General features: G+C 48.1%; 8 protein-coding genes across 8 annotated transcripts; 4 read left to right on the forward strand and 4 right to left on the reverse strand.

The window, feature by feature from the left end:
* Positions 1-206: 206 nt before the first annotated feature.
* Positions 207-1,732, reverse strand: K444DRAFT_659749 (fucose-specific lectin; the record flags this gene model as incomplete). Its single annotated transcript, XM_024886380.1, has 2 exons — positions 207-1,401; positions 1,473-1,732. 2 exons carry the CDS (start codon positions 1,730-1,732, stop codon positions 207-209), a joined length of 1,455 nt encoding a protein of 484 aa, XP_024742450.1.
* A 596-nt stretch (positions 1,733-2,328) lies between these two features.
* On the forward strand, positions 2,329-4,345 carry K444DRAFT_659750 (t-complex protein-like protein 1). Its single transcript, XM_024886381.1, has 5 exons — positions 2,329-2,453; positions 2,522-2,539; positions 2,600-2,648; positions 2,698-3,836; positions 3,880-4,345. Exons 1-5 carry the CDS (start codon positions 2,444-2,446, stop codon positions 4,317-4,319), a joined length of 1,656 nt encoding a protein of 551 aa, XP_024742451.1. The 5' UTR covers positions 2,329-2,443; the 3' UTR covers positions 4,320-4,345.
* Positions 4,346-5,332: 987 nt separating this feature from the next.
* K444DRAFT_182663 (uncharacterized protein) lies at positions 5,333-7,351 on the forward strand. The gene has a single exon (XM_024870829.1). It carries the CDS (start codon positions 5,610-5,612, stop codon positions 7,344-7,346), a length of 1,737 nt encoding a protein of 578 aa, XP_024742452.1. The 5' UTR covers positions 5,333-5,609; the 3' UTR covers positions 7,347-7,351.
* Positions 7,352-7,953: 602 nt separating this feature from the next.
* On the reverse strand, positions 7,954-9,993 carry K444DRAFT_659752 (uncharacterized protein). Its single transcript, XM_024886382.1, has 2 exons — positions 9,614-9,993; positions 7,954-9,480 (listed from the first exon to the last, which is right to left on the reverse strand). Exons 1-2 carry the CDS (start codon positions 9,778-9,780, stop codon positions 8,118-8,120), a joined length of 1,530 nt encoding a protein of 509 aa, XP_024742453.1. The 5' UTR covers positions 9,781-9,993; the 3' UTR covers positions 7,954-8,117.
* Positions 9,994-10,148: 155 nt separating this feature from the next.
* K444DRAFT_608133 (uncharacterized protein) lies at positions 10,149-11,302 on the reverse strand. Its single transcript, XM_024879316.1, has one exon. It carries the CDS (start codon positions 11,116-11,118, stop codon positions 10,636-10,638), a length of 483 nt encoding a protein of 160 aa, XP_024742454.1. The 5' UTR covers positions 11,119-11,302; the 3' UTR covers positions 10,149-10,635.
* Positions 11,303-12,316: 1,014 nt separating this feature from the next.
* K444DRAFT_608135 (phosphoglycerate mutase-like protein) lies at positions 12,317-13,572 on the forward strand. Its single transcript, XM_024879317.1, has 2 exons — positions 12,317-12,454; positions 12,561-13,572. The coding sequence occupies exons 1-2, from the start codon at positions 12,425-12,427 to the stop codon at positions 13,290-13,292; spliced, it is 762 nt and encodes a 253-aa protein (XP_024742455.1). The 5' UTR covers positions 12,317-12,424; the 3' UTR covers positions 13,293-13,572.
* Positions 13,573-15,186: 1,614 nt separating this feature from the next.
* On the forward strand, positions 15,187-17,213 carry K444DRAFT_659754 (uncharacterized protein; the record flags this gene model as incomplete). The annotated part of the gene is made up of 2 exons (XM_024886383.1): positions 15,187-16,899; positions 16,954-17,213. Coding segments are annotated over exons 1-2 (1,827 nt in total), but the record flags the coding sequence as incomplete, so codon positions are not given.
* Positions 17,214-18,756: 1,543 nt separating this feature from the next.
* K444DRAFT_581771 (HET-domain-containing protein) lies at positions 18,757-21,450 on the reverse strand. The gene is made up of 3 exons (XM_024877759.1): positions 20,748-21,450; positions 19,560-20,639; positions 18,757-19,503 (listed from the first exon to the last, which is right to left on the reverse strand). The coding sequence occupies exons 1-3, from the start codon at positions 21,419-21,421 to the stop codon at positions 18,930-18,932; spliced, it is 2,328 nt and encodes a 775-aa protein (XP_024742457.1). The 5' UTR covers positions 21,422-21,450; the 3' UTR covers positions 18,757-18,929.
* Between the last annotated feature and the right edge of the window lie 2,785 nt (positions 21,451-24,235).

Consider the following 24,235-nt stretch of genomic DNA (forward strand, 5'->3'; position numbering starts at 1 on the left):
TCTCGGTACGGAAAGACTGCTTCTGTACTATCCGAAGCCATGCTGGGCTTCAAAAAGAGGGAAACATGTTGAAGACCGGGTTGCAAAGACGAAGAACGCGTAGCTGGCGCTTGAATTATGGCATATGTAGGGCTCTGCAAGCGACCGGAGACATTGGTGCCTTCACCTATGGAGAGGAAGGACGAGTAGGTTGATTTATTTTTTATTCAAAATATAGTTGCATGTCCTATCGTGACAATGGATCTTGTTGTTGTTGATTGTGGCATATTAAGAACCTCAGTTCCACCACCCACGGGAGTCCCTAAGTTGTCAACACTCCCTTCAGGGCTCCAAGTTCCTAATGTCTGGTTGAAAGAAATATGTTGCGCGCTTCCAAATCTCGAGAAGCTCGCGACGTGCGAGCTGCCAACCGCATCGCTTACTCCCTTCGGAGGGCCTGCCAGAGAATCTCCCAGAACTTCGAAGCCGTTACTCGGCGTCCACAAGCCCTTTGTGCCATCCAAACTCTTGTGCAGCAACGAGTTATCCGTACCCCACGCAAAGACGTCTATGCGATTCGCGCCCCAAGAAATTGCTTCGGGCTCAGCTTGAACGGAAGTGTTACCACTGATCGAGGTCCAGTTTGACCAAGAACCATTGTAAGAGAGGTGCCATAGCCCGGCATCTCCCCCTCGCACAAAAACGTCAAGACGACCGCTGCCCCAAGACACTGCAGTCGGTCTTGAGGTGCAGTATCCTCCGAGACTTTCAAACCTGTATGAAGGCTGCCATGATCCGTTCCAATAGGTATGGTAGAGATGGTGTGAATTTGAGTCGACGACGAATAGGTCCATTCCGTTCTGATCCCAAGAGACTACTGTCGGGGTAAATACGCTCCAGTTTCCTCCTAGGCGACTCCAGGAACCCCAAAAAGGTGATTGAAAGGTGGCTGGATCCCAGGATATCTGATAGAGTTCAAAAGTATTCTTCAAGACGAAGACATCCATTTTGCTGGCTGTCCTGGAAACAACTGCGGGCGCGGTAATGGCCTCCCCGCCAAGCCACCCCCAATTTGCCCAACAGCAAGCACCCTGCCCATGGGACCTTTCCCAGATGCCTAAAGTACCATCTGACTGACCACCTGTGACATAGATATCCATGACGTATTTGGTTCGAGAAACGGCTGCCACAGATGTGTCGAAAGATGTCAAGGTTCCTCCGACCCAATCTAGCGAGCCGTTTGTTGGTTTCCAAATCGTATCAGAAGAGTCTAAACCTCGATATTTCCTGTACACGGAAGCATCACCCAGTCCCACTGCAAATACTTCCATGTGAGGATAGCCCCACGAGATTGCTGTGGGATAGGAGTAGCTCGACAAAATGGTTGCGGTGCCTGACATGGTCGGAGACGAATCTGATCCACTTATTATAATGTTACATCAGCGAAGAAGTCGCATTGTAATATCATATATAGCTCTCAGGGCTCTTCTTACCCAGTGGGTGGTGAATGGGGCGATTTGTGCAGGCCCCCGACAAGACCTCCTACAAGCGCAGCCAAGACCACAACCACTAAAGCGATCCACAACCAATGGATTTTTCGCAAGAACCATCTCGGAGCTGTGATAGTAGGCTGAGTAATCGCAGAGGCATCTTTGATACCATAGGCCGTTTGAGGGACAACTTCTGGTAGAGACTCTGGATTGACCTCCAGCTGGGAGTATTGCGGAACAGCCGAGGCGTTGGAAACTTCCATTGTGCCTGGCGCCGCGTCGCTGGAGAGGGGCTGTATTCTTATACTGTTTGCGTGACTGTAGTCTTGGCTGTTAAGCCATTGAAGCCACATACTAGGCTTAGAGGAACATTTCGAATCAGAAGGCTTTCTCAGACGCAGGACTCATCAGCTACAACTTGCAGGATCCGAGGACTCTGAGCGCACATGAAATTGACTGTAAATCCTTCTGGGAAGAACACCGAGATCCTCAATAAAGATGAACTACATCGCATTTCTCGTCATGAATCTGAAGAGACGAGAGCGTATTGCTACAAACCGAATTTCCTGGCCTGCAAGACACATTACTATGTTCCAGAGATGATGGCAGAGACATTCAATGTGGGTATACCAAGGGTCGAAGATGGTGGTACGGCAACATTCGAAGGGGTCATGACCAGGAAGACATTGTGAAGGCCGTAGAGATGAAGTGTGGTTTAGTGGTTGAAGTATGAAACATGTCAGGGCTGCACGTGATGTGGATGTATTGATGTATTGGTGCCTTATTGTCCAGGCCTGAACAAAATTTGGAAGGTCAAAGAGCTTTTTTGGAGAACGCGACTTCAGATTTTTGAACGCGTTGATGAACGAAACGTTGCATGACAACCTCCTTTTCTGATCTTGAAGCTTTTGTTGTTCGATTTGAAGCACCCAAGAAGCAGTCTGCAGTCCTGAAGACCGTCCCCTCCCCTCAAGATGGCTATGAGTAGGTTTACCTCCGTTGCTGAAGCTTCCATCAGCTGTCGAGCTCCGGCTAACTTTGTTGCCTTCTAGATATTGATATGTCACAAGGTATGTTACGTCTGCAAGAACTACAATACCAAATCCGATGCTAACATATCCACTTTGCAGCCTCGGTCATCAAAGATGAGCAAGGCAGACCATTCATTGTCGTCCGAGAGTAGGAGCTCCCAGCTGGTCAACCACTCCCTACACTAACATTTTTCCAGCCAAGGCAAGAAGAAGAGACAACACGGTACCGATGCCGTCAAATCACATATCCTCGCCGCAAGAACCGTTGCCAATATCGTGAAAACTTCCCTTGGCCCCCGAGGGCTCGACAAAATCCTGATTTCGCCTGATGGAGACATCACAGTTACGAACGACGGCGCAACGATCCTGAGCCAGATGGAGATATCAAACCACGTTGCGAAGCTTCTTGTTGAGTTGTCCAAGTCACAGGATGACGAAATAGGAGATGGTACAACTGGTGTGGTGGTTCTGGCCGGAGCACTGTTAGAGCAGGCGGCAGAGCTCATCGACAAGGGAATCCACCCCATCCGAATAGCAGATGGCTACGACCAGGCATGCGATATTGCTGTTGCTGAGCTGGACAGAATTGCAGATACTATCGAATTCACAAAATCGGACAGAGGAAATCTGAACAGGGTGGCGAGGACGAGTTTGGGGAGCAAAATCGTCTCCAAAGCTCATGACCAGTTTGCAAAGATTGCTGTGGATGCCGTGATGTCTGTGGCTGATCTCGAGCGCAAGGATGTGGATTTTGATCTGATCAAGGTTGACGGCAAGGTCGGCGGATCACTTGAGGATTCTCTACTGGTTCAGGGTGTTATCGTTGACAAGGACTTCTCTCATCCCCAAATGCCATCCGAGGTCCGTGATGCCAAGATTGCGATTCTGACTTGTGCGTTCGAGCCCCCCAAGCCGAAGACGAAGCACCACTTGGATATCACAAGTATAGAGGAGTTCAAGAAGTTACAGACCTACGAGAAAGACAAGTTCGCAGAGATGATTAACATGATCAAGGATACTGGTGCCAATCTTGTTATTTGCCAGTGGGGCTTTGATGACGAGGCGAACCATCTTCTGTTACAGAACGATCTTCCCGCAGTCAGATGGGTTGGAGGTCCCGAAATCGAGCTGATTGCTATTGCTACGAACGGAAGGATAGTGCCAAGATTCGAAGACTTGTCAGCAGAGAAGCTTGGGAAAGCAGGGATTGTACGAGAGATGGAGTTTGGTACAACGAGAGAGAAGATGTTGGTGATTGAGGAGTGTGCAAATACGCGAGCGGTCACCGTCTTTGTCAGAGGCAGCAACAAAATGGCAAGGTTCCAGTTTGGAATTGGTACACAGGCCAGGCTAATATTGGTAACAGATCATTGATGAAGCAAAGCGATCCCTCCATGATGCTCTCTGCGTGGTCCGGAATCTTGTCCGAGATAACCGTGTCGTATATGGCGGAGGAGCAGCAGAAATCGCCTGCTCCCTCGCCGTCGAAGATGCAGCGGTCAAGTCCCCTGGCCTCGAGCAATACGCCATGCGAGCATTCGCCGATGCTCTCGACGCCATTCCCATGGCCCTGGCAGAGAACTCCGGCCTGTCACCTATCGAGACCCTCGCCAGCATCAAGAGCAGACAAGTCACCGAGAAGAATACCAGATTAGGAGTTGACTGCATGCAAACTGGCAGCAACGACATGAGAGATGCGTTTGTCATTGATCCCTTGATCGGGAAGAGACAGCAGTTGATGCTGGCAACCCAGCTGTGTCGCATGGTGTTAAAGGTCAATAATGTCATTATTGCGGGAAGCGATGAGAATGAATTCTAAAAGCGAGACTTGTGTACCATAGCTGTAGAACAGGGACATAATCATAGAATCATTCTCTGTAACCCTCTCTTCTGATGGTGCCGGCTGGAATGCCGATGTTGCTCCCCGTCGTCACTTCAATGACAGAAGGCAGCACAGCTATGGTTCTATGGGAGGTCATTGTCCCTCTGAAGTGATCAAAATCGCCTTTGCGGCCCGCCTTCACCTCCGCAAAAGAAGGCAGAGCAAGCCCGTGCTACGAGCATTATCTTCCAGCGTTTTTATTTTTTTGATTGATATTGCTGCCCTGCCCTATTGCTGCTTTTATTGAAGATACTGGTAGTATCTACAGCTACACTTTGTGGGCCACAAAGGACTTCATTCTTATGGAGATCCACCAAAATATGGATGATGCTTCCCAGGAATATGCTGCAAGTTCTTCTGAAGTGCGGACACCCTCAGGCAACAGCAGCTCCCCTTGTTGCCCCTTTGTTTACTTTGCAGCGTCATCTTTTGAGATCACCTAAATGTGCGCTCTCTCCTTGGATTCAAATAGCAGCACATTTTCAGTTCAAGAGAAGTTTCTTTACATGGCGCCTGACATGGGTGGATGCCATCTCGGTTCGCAGCCACATGGGAGACAGCAGATGTTCAAATCACCCCCCCCTATTTTCCCGAGCCGGAGCGGATTCACCACCTGGCGGACTGGTGAATTCTCTCTTCACACACAGAACACTAAAACCACGACAAATATGATTGGCCGAGAAAGGACTAACCTCCACAATATTGTCGATGCCTTAATGGAAGATGTCGGCCTGAGCGTGCGAGGCTGTCGAACTTTTCTCGTCTTTGCCGACCTCTTTTAGGTATAGCTTGATCAAGAACAATCACGGTCACGTACCGCAACGATACTAATTCAATTTCGCGATCCTATTTCGAGCCCCCTCCTTAACCTCCATTCATCGATCGTCAACCTATTGTGGCCCACAACAATATTTTGAGATACTGGCTCGTGCACGTCCAGTTCCCACTTCCTTAGTTCCTGCTTCCTTCCATCTTCCTTCCCTTCAAGTCATCATACCACAAACAGCGTCTTCCAGGAAGGTCATTCATCCTCGACAACCACGCCGTTACAGCTCTTGAATACGCTCGTTCTTTGGATACAGCCAGACAATTTGATCTCCTGTCATCCTAGATCAACATATTCAGGGTCTTCGACGTCAAATCCGCGCATTTCAACACGACTACTTCACGCCAATACCAAGCATCTGCCTTCACTAGTTCCGACCGACATCCTATATCATCCGCAAGATGTCTGACTATCAGATCTCCGAAGAGGGCTGCCCACTGTGGAACAACGGCTTTCGATGCAAGGCAAGTGAGACCACAGGCTGTCCTCATATCCATGACAACTTCCTCCGCAAAGAAGCCCAGGAGAAGAAGATATTGGAAGACTTGAAGAAGAAGAAGGAACAAAAGCTGGCTGTTTCGCGCTCACAGCTTCAAGGCCAGTACAACAACGTTCTTGCTCCCAACACCCCCACCGCCAACCGGGCCAAGCAAATCACTTCCGTCAAGGTTGCCAACACCGCCCAGGTCAACTCCAGGATCAAGTCCATCATCAAACAGACAGATAACCAGGTCCAACGCTCAGCCCCTGCAACCTTCAACTCGGATATTATCTCTTCCATGGTCGCGAAGATTAATAACCTGAAGGTTGATCATGTCACCGTCACCAAATTCGAGACTGTTCATCGCTTGAACTGGGCCACGGTCATCTACTCCAAGCCGAATGCCCAATTGGCCAGCAAATTCCCGAAGTCCAGCAATTCAGTCTGCAGAAAATTTCTTGTGGGATTGTGCCAGAGAGGCGTTGACTGTCGTTACTCGCACCTTGTGCCATCTCCAACCAATCCTCAAGTTCCTTGGCCTGGAGTTGAGCATGAAAAGTTTTCCCCAGATTGGGAGTGGGATGTTGTTATGACAGCGATGGGGCCAAAGTATGTCCAAGTTCGAACATGCCCCCCGCCCAAGTACTCCTGGGACGTTTACAACAAGGATGCTCTCGTTGAGGATCAACAACTAGAGGAAACCTATGCTGCCACTGCATCCAAGGGTGTTCTTTCTCAGGTTGCTCCTCTCAAGGTCCAACACTCGAAGACACCTTCCCAAGCTTCGGCTGGGACATCTTTTCAAGAATCTGTCAAATCGAGCGAGAATTCTTGGGACACTCCTCGCCGTTCGTCAGCTACGAAGACCCGACTCTCCGATGTTGGCCGATGGACCTTGGAGACTCAGAAGCCGAAGCTCGCCTTGGCCCCACCTGCCGACAAGGCTCCTGGCAATGCAAGTTTTCACCGTTTCCAAGAGCTGCCAGCCGAACTTCGCATCAAGATCTGGAAGATGGCTATGAAGGACTATAGAAACACTGCTAGAGTCGTCTGGAAGTGGGATGACTACCACATGGGCAATTATTACAACAGCAGACTCGAGCCACGAACCCGTGCTCCACCATTCCTCCATGTCTGCAAGCAGGTTCGCGACATCGCTGGACATTACCATTTCGAGAAAGTCTTCGGCACCATGCAGTCCGGTCCTGAGACATGGTTCAGTTTCGAAAACGACCGCCTCTTCCTCCAAACTCCCTCCCCTCTTCAGCTTGTCAAGATGGCCCAGCAGATCATCGCTCGTGAGCGCAAGCTTGTCTCCTACCTCACGCTCCCTCTTCGCGACTTTGTTCACAACCCGATCGGCTTTGTTCAAGTCGTCACGGGCTTCCACAACTTGAAGCACTTGCATCTCGTCGCTTCTACCGCCTGGGAGGATAGGCGCTGGACTTGCGACCCGGGAATGATCCCGAAGGTTAAGCGAGCCCTCAAGAAGGACTGGGTTCGTCGCCAGACTAAATATCGACCTGATGACATGCTCAACGTCCCAGGTGTTTGGATCGACTCCGTTAGCCCTGTTGAGGCTAAGGCTTATGGTGTTGATGGCATTCAATGGGGCGCCAACGTTCGTCATGACGAGCGGTTGTGGGTAGGGAACTGAGGTTCTTAAGCTAGTGAATTTCTTGGGATCTTGACTTGGGATCACACAGCCTTCTCTTGCATCCAGAGTTGGTGAATTTATTGGATGGGTTGGGAGGTATTACGGTCACGGATTTCATGCACATCGAGCTGGTCTTCGCTGATTGGGACGTTGATGCGTTTCGTCGTGGATTTGCAAACAGTATCAAGCTGGTCTTAATTGATCGGCAGATACTTGCCTTTCCCTGACTCGAGAGATGGATACGTAATTGGTGGATGGATGCATACTTTTTGCTTTCTCTTTCGCGAAAGATGTTGAGATACCCTTGCTTTTCTTTTCCTTGCATTATGTGCAGCTGCTGGCATACGGCGGGGCGAGATGAATATTGGTTGGCTGGCATGCTGCAGGTTTCTTTCCTTTCCTTGCTTGCTTTACGAGACTTGAGGGACGATGGATGGATGATGATACGAAAAGTCTCTACTCTTCAACAACGCTACTATTCTATGTATGATAGTTTCCTACCATGACTTGGGGGTGGGAAAAGGTGTAAGAAAGGCAAAAAAAGGATGAAAAGACGAATCCCACAACTGTTTCACTGGGAGATGATTTGATGTGACATGATAGATATAAGGTGATTTATTGTGTGCGATGCGCACAGGGTACCTACAATGCATCTCTGCTCTTGCTGCTTACTTATTGCTGCCGCTGCCGCTGCAACTGCTCATCAACGCCATCTGAAGCTCAGCCACGCCTTCCGCACCACCACCCTGTTTATCCTCAATCCTCAATCATCTACAAATCCAACACTTCTTCAATCCACTTCCTCACAACCCTGCCTTCCCCATCTATTTCCGGCTCATCAAACCATGGGAGCGGAGCAACCTGCACCCTTTCCTCAGCCGCAGCCGAAGGATCATGATCTTCGTCCCACAATACCCTCTCCTTAAACTCATGAAGTAGCACACTCCTCCTCATTAACCTGACCATTTCTTCCGCTTGAGTCTGTGGCGTTACTTCCTCTCCCGCTTTCTCCTCGAGCTGGATATCGGTATCCCGTCCACGGACTTGCTTCCGTGCTGGCTTCTTGCTAGAGAGAGGCCTCTCGTTCTCGGTGGTCCCAGTGGACGGAGATTCGGACGGAGTGTAAAGGAAGAGAGAACGAGGGATCTTGAGACCGGAGTCCTTGGGTGGGAATTTTAGGTTTGCTTTCTTGCTGACCTCCAGCTCGAGGGAGCCGCCATCCATCTCTCCCCTCCTTCCGCTCGTCTCCAGCTCATCGATGTCCATGTCTGTGATGAGCGAGGGGTCGGAGGTCGGGTAGAAGATGGATTCTTCGAGGTGGTCGATTAATGGATTCTGGTTCGAGGGGGTGGTTGAGTCTGTTGTCGGGGATGGCGAGGAAAGCTCGTCGTCTTTGGACGTTGGCCATGTTTTTGGTACTGCTACCCCTGCGGTGCGGAAGAAGAGGAGGGGAGAGGCGAAGGAGTCGAATGCTGATCCTGGGGAGCTGAAGAGTCTTTCTTTCAAGCAATGTAACTTTCTTGAGTCCCATATTTCTTCCTCTACTTCGGATTGATGCTCGAGATCGGTAGGAGGTGCCGAAGTTGCGATATCAGTCCAGCCATACACCCCGTTCTTCGTTATCAAGCCCGCGATTCGTGTTGGGAGGTTCTTTGAAGCAAAACTCTCCGTCAGCGCAAGACTCGTTGCCAGTGTTCCTCCCAAGTAACTCCCATACACCAGAATTGGCCGTTGAATTACCTTCGACGTTGATGTCGGGGCATGGAATGTCCGGGGTCGAGGTGAGAAAGGAGAGGTAGGTGAGGTGTGGGTCCGCGATGGTGGAGAGAGGGAGAAGGAAGGGAGCAGAGAGGTGAGGAGATAGCTATAGGCGTGCAGGACATCGTGGAGAGGCGTGGGAAAGGGGTGGGTTGCAAAGGAGGGGTGATTGCTTAGAAGTTTTGGTGTTGGCGTTGGGTAGGATGTGTGAGAAGAGGAAATGTTCCATCTATAATTGATGACTGCTAGGGAGGCGGCGGGGTGGAAGAGGTAGCTTGGTATGGAAGAGTGGCTGGCATGGAGATGCAAGCCCATGGGCGGGAGGTAGATGGTTAAGGGCGAGGAAGGGTTGCGGAGGGCCGGGGCGTTGTAGAGGCTACTTGTGGTCAGCTGAAGCGTAGAAAAGGGGAAGAACGTCACGTGAGATTTTGCTGGTGCAGAGGCAGCAAAGTTTGATTACCACTTTCTGAGGCAGATCTTCGAGATCAGGGATAACCCAAAAGACTTACTTTACATCAATTGACCCAGAAGACCCACAAACCACTTTAAATATCTCAGGCTCATCTTCACGTGACTGAGATGAATAAAATCTTCTTCTTTTCTCGATGTGAAGCGATCGGCCCTCAGCCACGCATCTCCGACATAGCGGTATCCAAACTCTCAGAGCATTCTGCATTCGGAAGGGATCGCGATATTATGCAGATCCTCTGGATGCTTGTCAAGCAGAAGCTTCGGTCTCGAGGCCTCGGTCACCTCTGCTTTTCACTGCTGGCTGTTGGCACGAAGAGACTTGTCCAAAATACCTTGTAGTGCGAGAGAAAAAGAAATTAAACAAGTGCGTTTAGTATAATTATGCTCCCGGAAGAGTTTCAATTGCGTTATGTTGGGCGTTGATTTGGTTATGTTGATTTGACGGGGGAGGTCGCTAGGTGTCTCCTGAAAATGACTTGGGATGAAAACCTCGGCCACCGTACCGCCATGTTCCATCTGGGAAAAGGCCGCCGGAGATTCCCCCGTTCATTACAACCATAACAACAACCACAACTCCATCATTCCTCCCCAAAACCTGACCGTTGCGTACGAAGGAGAGATTGATATGGAGGCAACGACGCAGCGAATGCCATCTTGAATCTCTGATTCTCTCCTTATCATCTAGGCTGCGCACGAGCTTCTCTACGACCACGTATCTGTTCCTGCAACAATGGCGAAGCGTCCAAGCCTGAGACGGAAGGATGCTCGCTGGAACACTTCAATGCACTGATCAAGAGCCTCTTGAACTCTGGTCTGAAGACCCACCATCGCAGGTGTCAAGCTGGTTAGAATGAGGAAGATGCTGCTGGGATCCAAGCACCAGACCCGCTAGAATGTTTCCAGAGCCGCTGCCAACCATGGTTTGCCTGTGCACGCCCGTGCCATCTCAGTGTATGGGATTTATACTTTTCGTCAGAGAAAATGACGCTCACGAATTGCTTGCTGCAAAGTTTCCAGATGCTCCTCTGCACTCGAACCGTCGCTGGCCGGAATCATCTCATCAATTGCGTATGTCATCCCATTTTATGAAGATATACTCGGGCTCGATTCGCCCCCCTGAACCGTTTGGTTCTCGGTACCAAGATCTGGCACGCAAACCTTTGTCCTGCATCATCTTGCGGGCCAGCCCGAGGCCTCGAGGCCCACGGGATGCGCAATAGTGGCTCAAAAATCCCGAACCCACATCCTGGCTCAACGTCCTGCAACGCGCATAAGACGGCTTCTTCTCGCGGTGCCGCATGAACCCGTAAGGTGAGAAATAGAAGGGACCGGCGATCGAGGAGTGTGGGCCCAGTTGGGAGTTTACTTGACCTTTTGTCTCGCCCCTTGGGCCACAAGACGACGTCGAATATTCGAACTGTCTGATTAACGCAGAGTGAGAAGTTGAGGGGAGTGTACAAACATTTCGACGAACGGCCGGACGAATCAAAGAAGCGGTTCGATTCTTAGATATACTTTTAAATGGGTTTAGAGTGAAGGCCATTGTGTTGCATTGCGTCGGGACATACATACGGTATACACAGAATCGGTTGCATACAGTTATGGATCGGACTGAGGAGATTTGCAGTTCAGGTAGAAGTCAAAAGAATCCAGATGGAAGAAGCAGTAGACAGGATGAGAAAAGAGGGTACACCCTTAAACATTGAAGATTTAACCTCATATCTCTGCCATTTTCATTTACACTATTTAATTTTTGAACATCAAGACTTCTTGGATGGAGGTAAGGGGTCTAATTCTTGACGTTTTCGGTTCTCGCTTGTAACCTCATAGGTCCATCATCAATCATGTATACACCAGATATGCATCTCCACCTCATCAACACTCTTAAATTTCGAACAGCATCACACGGACAGGTTCAGAACCCAACCCAAGGCCATTGCGTAGATGGCTCGAGAATCTGTGCAGCATAGATTACATATTCCTCCTTGTTAGCTGTGGCTTCCCCTCACGGGATCCTGTCACTCACGCGACCCTCAGTTTGACGGCTGAGAACAAGGTTCTTACACTACCCGCGACGTACTGGCGACGCCTTGACAACTCCCCTTCAACGCATTGAAGCTGCAGGGCCACGCTGGGATGCACCAGCTGCCAACACAGCACCACGTCTTGGATGATTTCGGCTCAGAAATCCCCGATCGGGAAAGTTTTCCCCTCCATGAACCAGGGCTGCTGTTTCACAGATAACTGTCTGCTCGAGAGGGCAACTCTTGCGCTCAACCCTCAATGTACGAGCTGAGTCTCAGTCACTTTGTCCGAATTGCCTCCTGTTTTCCCGGGCAGAAATGCCTCGCTCGTCATTCCTTCCCCCCTTCCAGTAGCCTTACATTACACTCGGCAAACCTCCCATTAAATTCTCCCAGCGTTGCACGCCTCCAAAACAGACGGCGTCATTCGCTAACCGACTTGCATTCTGGGACTGGTTTCTTAGCTTCCATGAGGAAAGTTTTCCTTGCCCTGAGAAGTGTCTGTGCTGCGATTCCGGAAGCGGAAGAGTCATTTGCTCGTTCTTGTACTCTGGGTTTCCTTGCTTCCACTCTTCTCCTTCTTCCTTCATAGAATTATAGATTAGAGCATAGACAGATCTCTTTTCGTCATATGCATTATTCGGTTTCAAGCAGAAAGCAGGACATACGTCACTGAGAATTTTCAAGATAAAAATTTCTTATCGACCCCACTCCTACCCCGCCATCCCACCTTTTCTTCAGCGCAACCACCATTGTTCGAAGCAGAGCGGATAAATCAAGAAGGAGGAGATACAGGAAGTAGGATAGAAGGAGAGAGTAGCAACAATGGGCAAAGCGACACTGCATCTCGTTCGCGTAAGCAACTCTCCCATTTCCTCCCCATCACGCCTCACTCTCCTCCTCCTGCACGTCGACCCTGGAAATAGATTCTGGAAACAACACTGACTCTCTCGAAATATAGCACGCACAAGGCTACCACAACCTCAACACAACAAACCACTCTCTCCCCGATCCAGACCTCACCCCGCTCGGCGAACAACAATGCGCCACGCTCGCCTCCACCTTTCCCTTCCACGGCCGAGTCACACACCTCGTTGCCTCTCCCCTCCGCCGAACACTCTACACATGTCTCCTCTCCTTCCCTTCCGAAGTCTCGAACGGCCTAAAAGTCATAGCATTGCCTGAATTACAAGAAACCTCCGACCTGCCCTGCGACACCGGTTCCTCCCCTTCGAAACTACAAGACGAGTTCAGCGAGGGCCAATTCGCAGGAGCCGTGGACTTGCGCCCCGTCCACGAGGGCTGGAACTCGAAGAATGGGAAATGGAGTCCAGCATCCTCCGCCATCGAGCGACGAGCTCGCGAGGCACGACTATGGCTACGAAATCTGGCTTCGCAGTCAGAAGGGGATGCAGAGATTGTGGTAGTGACGCATGGAGGATATCTTCACTATTTCACGGAGGATTGGGAGGGTGCTGAACGGGGGACGGGCACGGGGTGGGAGAATACTGAGTGGAGGAGCTATGAGTTTGTGGAGGGGAGTGGGGATGCGAGTTTGAGGGAGACGAGGGAGAGTAGGGAGAGGAGACGCGGTACGGAGAGAGGGCTGACGGCGGATGAGCAGAGGGAACTTAAGGCGAGTAGGGAGAGGGAGTGGAGGGAGAGTGGGTTTCAGAGTGATGCTAAATTATAGATGGAGGTTGAGATTTAGATGGGAAACAGAGATTAGACAGAGATAGAGTTGTGCTTTTTGCATTGCATTTGGGTATGCATAGAGGCCCGAGCATAGAGTAATAGACAAGACATATTTGCAGCCACAGTCCGGTAGTTTACTAGGACTTGACAGGATCACCCATATCTTTGCGTCGGGAAATGAATTTCCTGGTCTTGGAACCTACCACGTGGGCAGCACATTGTTCCAGACAGCGAGGTTCTCTGCTCAATTTGCATTTGAAAGCTCAAACGGTTCTATCAGTCTGACTTCATTACTGCTATTCAATGGATTACAAGCCACGGGCTCGGGTATACCATGCGTCATGCCGTCCCATCTACTTCACAGTGAAGCTTGGGTTCCCGATTATTCACTCTCATGGCTGGATCAATGACTGGAACGAATCCCGTACTTTGAACTACAATTAACTCAAAAAGTCCTTTACCTTTCCCAATATTTCTCCAACCTTTGGCATCCATTCATTTTCCCAATACCCAGCATGCACCACCCAACCCCAAAGCTCCATCCAGGACCCTTGTGGTCCTTCATTCCACATATATTATTCCTCCTGTTCCGAATGGTTCCCCAGCTCTTTCTCCTAACCATCTTCTCCAGCTTCTACTCAGGATCAGACATATTTTCAAATGGCTTTGATTTTCGCTTCTAGCGCGATTTGCTCTTCGAACGTCGTGATTATCTCTTTCTTTTCAGCTATACCAACCTCATGTATATCATCTCCATGGTACACGGGTCCAGCAGTATAAACCTCGCATTTCCTCTGCCCTTCGACGATGACGAGGAAAAGAGTCCGGAATCCAGCATGGCTACGGAGCTTTAAGCTCTCCTTCAACGTGGAGGACGGCCTCGTGACAGCAGAAGAGAATTCGCAGAGTATATTGCCGACCCATCCCGCTCGTTCCCCTCCTTTCCCCGCTTCGCGCGGAGAAAACAAGGGTACGGGTTTTCAGTGCTCGTTGTGCTGAATCTCGTTTTTTGTGCGCTTGCCGCTCAGAGAGTGGTCGAGGATTGACGATAAGTTACCAGCGGATTGGGATTTCTTCTTTCAAGTGCTGGGCTTAGCCATTGAGGTGACGTGGGTGGCGTGGCGTGGCTCATGGCTAGGAATGCACTGTTGCACCGGTGGGAGGTGAAGATGGGTGGGATTGCGAGGAGGATCAGGAGGGAGTGTTTGCGGCTTGATGGTGGAGGGCAGCTTTGTGCTTTGGTTTGCCCCAAACTTTCAAGCTAAACAATGAGCGCGTCAATTCGAGGTACAATGCCTTGAGGAAGTCGAACAGCCCATGGCTGAACGAGGATTCACACGAAGGCCGAATCGAGTGCGTGGGGGAGCGCTTGAGAAAAACGGGAAGGATGGAGAGACATACTGGGTACCTCAAAATATGAAAAGGATGGGAAAGGATACAAAGCAGTCAGGCTTGACCCTTTTGAGATAATTACAGTGAGTGATAGGAAGGAGGGAGCAGTGAAAGGCGAAAGGTTTCAGGTTTTGCGGAGTGAGGAGCTAGCATATTGTGAAGTGATGATTTGATAAGAGCAGGGGGGGCGGGGGGGAAACCTTGGCTTGCGGGAAACAGTAGTCGTGGTCAAGAGGTGTAGATTGGTTGTCTAGCTAAGGTTGGTCGAAGGACGGTATTGATTCTCCAAGAGCAGTAAATTTATGGTCACGTGCACCACTGGCTTGGGGGCTTCTCCTTGGGGGGGTGGAGTTATGCGCCAGTGTTCAAAAACCCCTGTCAGCTATCTCCACAACGCCCGAGTTTGCAGTACACGCCCAGATTTGCAGTACTGCCAATTGTGAGTGCAGACTGACTCTGCCTCTTGTTTCCTGCCCACATTTTACCTGACACTCTTCCAGGCTTCACCAACATTGTTACACTGCAACGACAGCAACAGCAGCCCCCAGTAAAGCTTACTCGGTTGTATACCTGCAACGGGCAGTTGTTTAGTTTTGCAAACCTGACATCCCAGTCATCCTCGAGTCTGTCCGGACCCGCACAACTATGGAGGGGGCAGTGCTAGATGCATCAGATCACCCAATGCTCAAGGCAACTGGTCCCGCATTTACCCTTCCGCAACCATTACCTCCAGTCAAGGCCAATTGTTTGGCTTTATATCAACCGGACGTGCTCAAATTCCCAGGTTTCGGGAGTCGAGCCTACACTCACTGGACGGACTCAGAGCTCAACAGTAGTCCCCAAACTGAACGTGAGTCTCTCTCGGCACCCCCAACTCCTTCTCTATCATCGTCTGGCATCTCTAGCATCCAAAGCAACACGCATGAAGCCTGTCCCACTCCAGAAGCTTCCACGAGGACCACCCGACTGCCTCTCCGGGGCAGTAAGGCCAAGCAAAATGACTTTTTCGGTGCATCTGAATTTGGACGTTTGATGCTCATGGACTCGGAATATGAACCATTTCGCACGGCAAGCAGATCAGGTTCTAGCATGCAAGTACCAGGACGCTATCGGATTGCATATCCCCGTGGGAAAGTCGTCGATTGGACTCATTGGGAACCCACAAAGTTCCAGTGCAGCTTCTGCCAGGAGAGATTTCTCAATGATTTTGACCTCCGAACCCATCTACGGACGCACAAGAGGTACCGGAGGCTCCTGAAAGAGGAAATGGGCAACAATGACTTGGATTCCTCCCCTGACCCAGTGGATGGTCCTACTCAAGCCTTGCGTGATGCGTCCTTGGCTTCCCAGAAGAGGCCTACTCTGGATGACAGCTGCACGCCTTTCCCATCTGGAGACATCTATTCTGAGGATACTAGGGCCCGACAGAATAACTTGAGCGATGGAGCTAGTGGCGTTGCAAGTCGAACCAAATCCGAACGAGATACACGCTCGACGTCTTCGGATGAAAACACGGACCTGTGCGCCGACATCTTCCATGGCCTGGAAGGTACGACTATTGAGAGGGCTTCATTTCCTACATCACCTCTGCATGCTAAACACCCTCCCCCGCACTTGCTGCTCACAAAAAGTGGCGTGGAAGACCCAAAGAGTAGCCTTCGGAGCTACACCGATTGCTCAGAAGACGAAAAGGAAATGCTTGGCAGCAAAGACCTCCTTGGTTGTGAAGATACGCCGATTTTTGATCTGGAGATGGACGGAGTTCAAGGAAATGACAACGTCGAAGGACTTCTTATGCTGAGGTCATCATTGGCATCTATGAAGCGAAAACTGATTATCCATATCATGGATGAATTTATGGTCCTCTTGAAGCAAGATTGGGCTGCCCGTACACGAAACCATGGGAATGCGCCAGGTGAGGCACCAAATGGCACCTACCAGTCTAAACCAAGAACATCTTCTCAAGTTTCTTCGAACAACCGACGCCGACAGTACAATGGAGAGGACAATGATAACGGAGGACCCGGTGACGGTGATGGTGACGGTGATGACGATGATCAGAGAGCACCTAAAAGGGTTAGAGCTTCTTCATTTCCGGCAAACGACAACGCCAAATTTGCCTGTCCTTATCGAAAGTACGACCCTCGAAAATACTGTGTCCAAAATTGGCGTCCTTGTGCTCTCACCCCTCTTGAAAACGTAGCTCGGGTAAAGTTTGTTACTCACTCCTTTCAAAGCGGTTTCCTCACTAATTTGACTGATTGCAGAGCGCATTTATACCGGCATCATCGTATATTCCAATGCAAGAGGTGCAAACACCTCTTCCTGAACCAGAGCGTGCTCGATGAGCACATTTTGGCTCTGGAGGGCTGTATCCCCAATCGAATAAATCTTGCAGAAGGCATCACCGCGGAGACCGAAAAAAGGCTGCGAAGCAGGAAGAAGACGTATCCATATCAGACGGAAGCTGATCGCTGGGAAGAGATCTATCGAATGTTATTCAGCACACCAATCATACCTAGCCCTTGTATGTGAACTTTTCTTTGATCTGACTGGTGTGCTCTCTCGCGTGAACTAAATCCTCTAGTCTTTGAACCCGTCGAGGAGAGCGTTGGCCAACTGTCTGATTCGACAAAACTCGCCGAATTCGAAGAATATACACAAAATGAGCTGCCCAGGTTATTCTGGGCTGCGCTTGAAGAAGTCGTCACCAAGGAAATGCAGCCAGTTGAGGAACGACTAAGAACTCAACTCATGGACATGATCCAGAATTGCCAGCACCAAGTCTTCTCGACTTATCAATCTATGGTCACTTCCACTCTTGATACCTTGATGGGCGACAACTTCACCAGGGATAGACTGCTCAACCAATTCGAGCCACTATCCCGAATCACAACCACTGAAAACCAGCTTGCCTCCGTCAATAGCGCTGCCAGTGACAACAATCTTTCTGCTTTCAATTCCTCGACAACTTTGAGCAGCATTTTCAGATCATCTACGACACTGAACAGCGTCTTTACGTCATCTACTACGTTGAGCAGTATTGCCAGCTCTCAGACATCGCCCCAGATCCAGCCAGCTGGGAGTGAGCTCTGCGGAGAAGTGGAAGAGGACGGTACTGGAGCTTTTGGTGCTAATGATAAGACTGTGGCAACGACCGACATTGGTCCAGACGATCTCTGGACGACGGACATAGAGGACATAGACGTCAGCAAATTTGGAATGGGCAACATGTGGGACACGGGAACTTGAGGATAATTATCACTTTCAGCATGGTGGAAGTGCTCGGGTTAGTTGAAGTGCGCAAAAAATACCCCAATAATTCACGTGAAAAGGAAATGCAGAACAGTTCCAGATTCCCCTAATCACGACCAGGTGTGACCACAGTGATATTCTCATGAGTAAGATGCAAGCATAATTAAGAGGCAACAACCAACTCCACCCAAGAAGTTCAATCTTTCCGTATTGTCGATTAATTTTCTCTCTCTTACACTTCGCTTTCGGTTAGTAAGCTTGCCGCTCTTGCTCAGGCGCTAATTACCCTCGGCTCACCCTCGTCTCAATCGACTCGCCTGAGCAACCTGAGCAACCTGAGCAACCTGAGCAACCTGAGCAACCTGAGCGCCCAAGCATCTTGAGCAAGCCATCAAATCGTTACGTGTTTTAAGTTTCTCGCTTTTTTAGCTAATCACCCTCGATCTAACCACTCTTCTCTTATATTATTTTCGTTGAGTTTTGATAAAGATATAGAGGGTTATACTCTTGAGTAAGCCTACGTGCTTCGGGTATGTGCCATACGCTAGTTATAGTGCCAACCTCGTATAATAGGCTTCTTACCCCCCCTTTTCAGGTTTAGAAAAACCTCTTTTTCTTTCTTAGCTTAATCTTCTTATATCTAAAATTTGGATTCGATTATAAAATCCTTTTTACTCTATAATACAAATAGTAAGATATATAATCAATATATTGTGCCTAGGTAATAGAAAATTTTCTAAAAAGGTGTAGTATTGCTTAAACGCGTTATTAGACAGGGAATATAGATAACAGGTTAAAGGTTATAAATATATAATAGACGTAAGATATATATAAAAAACTGTATTGCCATGCTTAACACAAAAGCTACCTTTCCAACCACACTATAGGTTTCCCGTTTAGAATCGAAATATCGCTATGTACTAAGTTGTTCGTAGCAAACCTTAGGGTTTGCATAATTTGCAATTAGAGTATCGGTAGCTCCTTCCACCTATCCTAGGATCACCAGCTCCCTCTTGCTATTAGCAGCAATCCACGCTTCTTCTAAAATATTCGCAGTGGTGACCCGATAGGCTATCCCATCTCGTCGCTCCACCATTAGCACTAATTTCTCTGCAGCATGAACCTGCGTTGCATTCCGAGCAAGGAGTACAAAATCGAAAACACCTTCACCTAGGACACAAGTCATATCCTCGGGGTTGTCGGGCACGCAGAGGTCTGTCTGGCCAACAGTTTGGCCCTCCGAATCTCGGATCTCGTAGCGGAAGAACTTCGACTCCGGCCAGGTGTCATTCACCTCCTCGATTGGACCGCAAGTAGAGAAAGGGGCAGTTTCCGTCCAAAAACAAAGGAATTGGTTGTCCGGTGTCTGCTGGAGACGCTCGCGCGTGAGGTGCGGATGCTCGGCTAGGACAGTCTGAAGGGTGACCGCGAGCGGACTATAGGAGATGCCGGGAGGAAGTTTCGGCGTCGGGATTTCAGCCTCGTCGCTCATGACTTGTAGGACTTTCACCACGCGTAAAGGGGAGTTTCGGAGAATAAAGCAGAGGATCTCCGGACTCATTCTGGACATTTAACTTAGGACACCTTCGCCTAAACATGCAAAGCATATATGACTTACCCCGTGTCGACGTACTGGTCTGAAATAGGTAGCGACGCACCACCAATCCATCCTAGCCACGACCATGTTGGAAACGCGACACAACATTTCAGCGTCGACATGGGCAGGCTGGTCAGCGCCGTCCGTCGCACCAGCTTCCCCTGAGTGACCGCTGTCCTAGACCTTGTCCAGCACAGCGCAAGCTCGAACCGGGTCACCGGCAGGGCCCAGAGGGAGCTTACCTTTGTCAAAGAGCGAAATTCCTGGGTAATGGCACAAAACGCGTCGTACGCATCCCCAGGCTCGGTCAGGTGTCGGTGCGAGAAATTGTTCACTAGCATGCGGAGCGTATCCCAGGCGACATTGACGTTGTCGTTCCAAGCATTCTCACGCTCTGCGTCGCTCAGGAAGCGCGTGGTGTCATCCCAGATACGGTTTGTGGGCCGCGCGAGACTGGTCTCTAGGAAGATGTCCTCCGCCCAGCTGGTTGTCCGGCAGTTCCACGAAACCTGAGATGGGGTGACGATCAAGACACGGCGCGAGACAACCTTTTCTTGTAGGGTCCATCCACGTGTTGACCATACAGTACCTTCGAGGCAAGACTCGGCACCATTTAGCCGGACAGTTGGTGACGTGATGATTTGCATTCCAAGCGGCTGATCTGCTGTACCCTCCCGGACTTTGATGATATGCTGTTGGATGACACGAGGCTCTCGAATGCCAGGTAGGCCCGCCTCAGCATCCCGCCCACAGGCAGCGAGTATAGTAAGCTCAGCGCATTTATAGATGTAGCTCATGAACGCTAAATGGCTAATCTTATCGGGCGTGTCATCCTGGAGGATGCAAAGAGCGTCCACCCAAAGGTACTGGACGCCAAGGGACTCTGTCAAGGAGAGAGAGTCTTCGGTAGTCTTAGAGACTTTGCCGGCTAAGGAGCCCGGGGCGCCGAGCATCATCATGTTCTCGCGGCGGATGGATAGCCTTTGTCCCATGCCCCAAACGTAGCTCAACGCCACGTATCGAAGCTCTGCAACATCGATATTAGCGAATCGCACGACCGCCTTAGTCTTTACATCAATCAGCCGGAAGACGTTGACTTTTCTGGGGCGCAAATTAGTTAAGCAGGCCTGCCGTACATAGCATAAAAGAGACAATTATTAGCGTTTGATGGCATAAGCCTCTGGCGACGATGGGGCACGATTCTCTTACCTGGACTTGACTTTTGCCGCACAACGAGACCCATGATTAATCTTACACTCTCTCATCCACGCTCGAAGCAAATCTATCGGCACCATAGGCGATGTCGGACGCCCGCAAAATAGAAGGGAATCATCCGCGACGTGGCTGTCGTCGAATGGTACCGCAGTTTTTCTCGCGTGTCCTGGATCATAGGCCTGGATCCACCAAGCTACAGTCTTAGTTGACTTCAGGTTCAATTTGAAATCGTTCGATGGCTGCGTCGTAAAGTGGATAGACAAGTTGCTAAGGCTAAAAGAAACGTCCTCCGCTCTCTCGCTTGCCATCTGGTGGATCAACTCCTGGGACAGCTCTGCACCGGCTAGGGCTTGAAACCCGCCACTCCACTTGCAGATGACCTTGCAAACGGTTTCTGAGGTCAAGACATTGTCAGATAAGCCGCTAATCTTCTCTGCCAAGTCGGCTACCGCTATGCAGAGCGGACACTCGCTGGCGGATGCCCGTACTCGTGCCAGGGAGCCAAGTGTCCAACTAGGATACGGCTCCTTGTCAGGCTCGTGGCAGAAGGGCTTCGAGCCAGTGACATTGTGACCCGAGGAGAGGAGGCGCAACTGGCCGGCTGTGGGGACTTGGATATAGTCAAAATCGATGGTGGAGCAGAACTGACAGAGGCTCGATCGCATCATGAGTGACTGAAACCCTGGGCTATCGGGAAAGAATTGCGTTGCATGTGTCTAGGGCGAGTTTATTTCATCAGGCAGAAAGGGGTGACTAGCTCGACAAGCTGGCCCAATTTTCACCAATCAGAGGCCCCTCACCCTTTTCAGCGAACAGAGGGGTTAGTCGGTGCACGTGACACGTATCAGTTTACATACCTAAGCTCTTGTTCTCTCACATCCTCGTTCGTTTTGTAGTTTTATATTCTCAAATATTTGTTTTAGCCCTTAGTATTATAACTATCTCGACCTGTTACCGGCTTTAAAGTGTGTTGCTTATTTGCAATTCCGTTTTGGGGTTCTCAACAACCGATACAATCGATTCCTTTGACAAATGGGGATCCAAAATCAGCTCCGGTAAGAACCCTGCGAGGGAGCAGAAACGAGTTCCTGAGCAAATTTCAGTAAGGGAAACTATAGCCAGAGTACACAGGAGTCCAAAATGGGCTCGATATTATAGTGCACAAGCTGACTCAGGGCGTGCTCAGGATGCCCGGCACGCTCAGGCTCTGCTCCGGCATGCTCACCCTCAGCTCAGGTATGCTCACCCTTAACTCAGGTTAAAGCGGCAGTTGCTCACGTCCGCAGACTAAAACGGAACCAGCGAAAGGGAAAATTAATCCTGAGTATATGGGTATTCCCACCTCGCAGCAACAGTTGTAGACCAAACCAAAGAAGAAGAGTACTGAAAAGGAGGGTATGAAGTAGGAGGATATGAAGTGAAGTAACGTCGTAGCAGAAGATAGTATCAAACACGCCGCTCAAGCAATTAAAAATCATAAAATTCATTCCGAAAATGAACGTTGCCGGGAGGAGCGATTTGTCCCCTGCCGATCACGTGACCAGCACGTGCCACGCGCGAATAGCTATATTGCTCACTGCCATAGCCCATTTGGGAATGGCCATATATTCCCCACTGGCATAGCTTATTTGGAGAATAGCCATATTCCCCACTGGCAATAAAGATTAATAGTAAAGGAAGTAAGAAAATTACTTAATAGGTAATTAATTAGCAAGTGTGACGGCTGGCGTAAGGGCATGATCTGCCAAGGACAGGATATCGGAAACAGGCACAAAACGAAGCTAAGCCGGAATTGCTTAGACGGAATAATACTAAAGGTCGAGGCATTCTCCCTACTTTATTTTATAGCTTAGTATTTTCCAATATATGAGATTCTTTAAACTTTGAGCCTTCGACCATTATATTAATCCCGCCGTTACATAATACTAAGCTTACTCGACTCGGCCTATAGAGGCGATATAATACTACCGGTAAAGGACCCGTATTTATCCTTGGAAAGCAAAGATAGAATACCGCTTTTAATATTCGACGACCTTCTCGAACTATAAAGAACTAGAGAGCTTAACTAGAAGCATAATATCCTCTATAACCTAGTTAATTTCGGAGCCTGATCCTTAACTAGAGCAGATGATATTTCCCTTCTAGTAGTCAGTCCTCTACTAATATAAAAGAAGAAAGATATTATCTTCTATAACCTAGTTAACCTCGGAGCCTAACTCTTAACTAGAGCAGATAATATTTCCTTAATACTAATAAGAGTAAAAGAACTAGCCTCCTCTCCTGGTATAGGAAAAATTAGTAATAGTCTACTAATTTAAAATAAGAAAAGATAATAGTTAGTTTTAGTCTACCGACTTAAAACTAGACAAGATAATAATCGGTTATAGTTTACTAATATTAAATAAGAAGAACTTATTTAGTACTTATTTTTATAACTAATACTCTTTCTAAAGCTACTATAAATAGCCCGGAACCAAGTATTACTATTATAGGTATATTAGATAAGAGGCCCTAGTATAATAAAATAAAAAAGCCAGATTTTAATATTATAAACTTATATTACTAGGAAAGCTATTATAATACTATTCCGGAAAAAGATATTAAGAAATAGCTAGCTAATTTAGAACTCAAAATTAGTATAAATACTCTAAAAATAAATAAGGCCTAATAGAGAATATTTATATAGGATAACCTTATTAATAAATACTATCTTATTACTAATAAATAAGCGGAATATTACTAGAAATTCTATTTATATATTAACTAACTTATTAAGAAAGTTAATAAGCTAAAGGTAATTACTAGTTAATTTTATATAAGAAAAAGACTAGTATAAAAAGAAGTAATAAAGTAAAGATTTAAATAAGTAGATATTTAGGAATACTATAGATTTCTATTAAGAGAACTATTTAGGAACTAATACTAAGGCTCCTTTTTACTTTTAGTCTATAGTAATTAATTATAGCTTATTAGAATTAAGAATTCTATCCTATTTATAAATAAGAATAATTACTAGATTAATAATTAGATATTTAATATAAGAAATAAACTAATATAGAACTTCTCTAAATTTAATAGTAAATTACTAAAAATTATTTATATAATATAACTAGTTACTAGAAACACCCGTAACTTTATTTATAATTAACTAGAATCTAGATTAGTTAGATAGATTTTAACTATTAAATAAATCTTTAAGATCCTTTAGTAAGCTTATAGTAAAAGTAAAGAAATAAAATACTAGAAAGTAAAAGAGATATACTAGTACCTGAAATAAAAAAATAAGCTATTTCTAGTATTCTAGATAAAGTTTATTTACTTAATAATAAAGTTAAGGAAGTTACTAAATAACTAATATAATAATTTAATAGATAAAATAAATCTCGAGCTACTTAAGAGCTTAGGTAATAAGAAGTTTAATATTTCCAGGGACCTTACTAAATAATATATAAAATAAGAAAATAGGCTTCTTTTAATTAAAA

This window comes from Hyaloscypha bicolor (assembly GCF_002865645.1).
Source record: "Hyaloscypha bicolor E unplaced genomic scaffold K444scaffold_16, whole genome shotgun sequence".
In the NCBI taxonomy this organism is placed as follows: domain Eukaryota; kingdom Fungi; phylum Ascomycota; class Leotiomycetes; order Helotiales; family Hyaloscyphaceae; genus Hyaloscypha; species Hyaloscypha bicolor.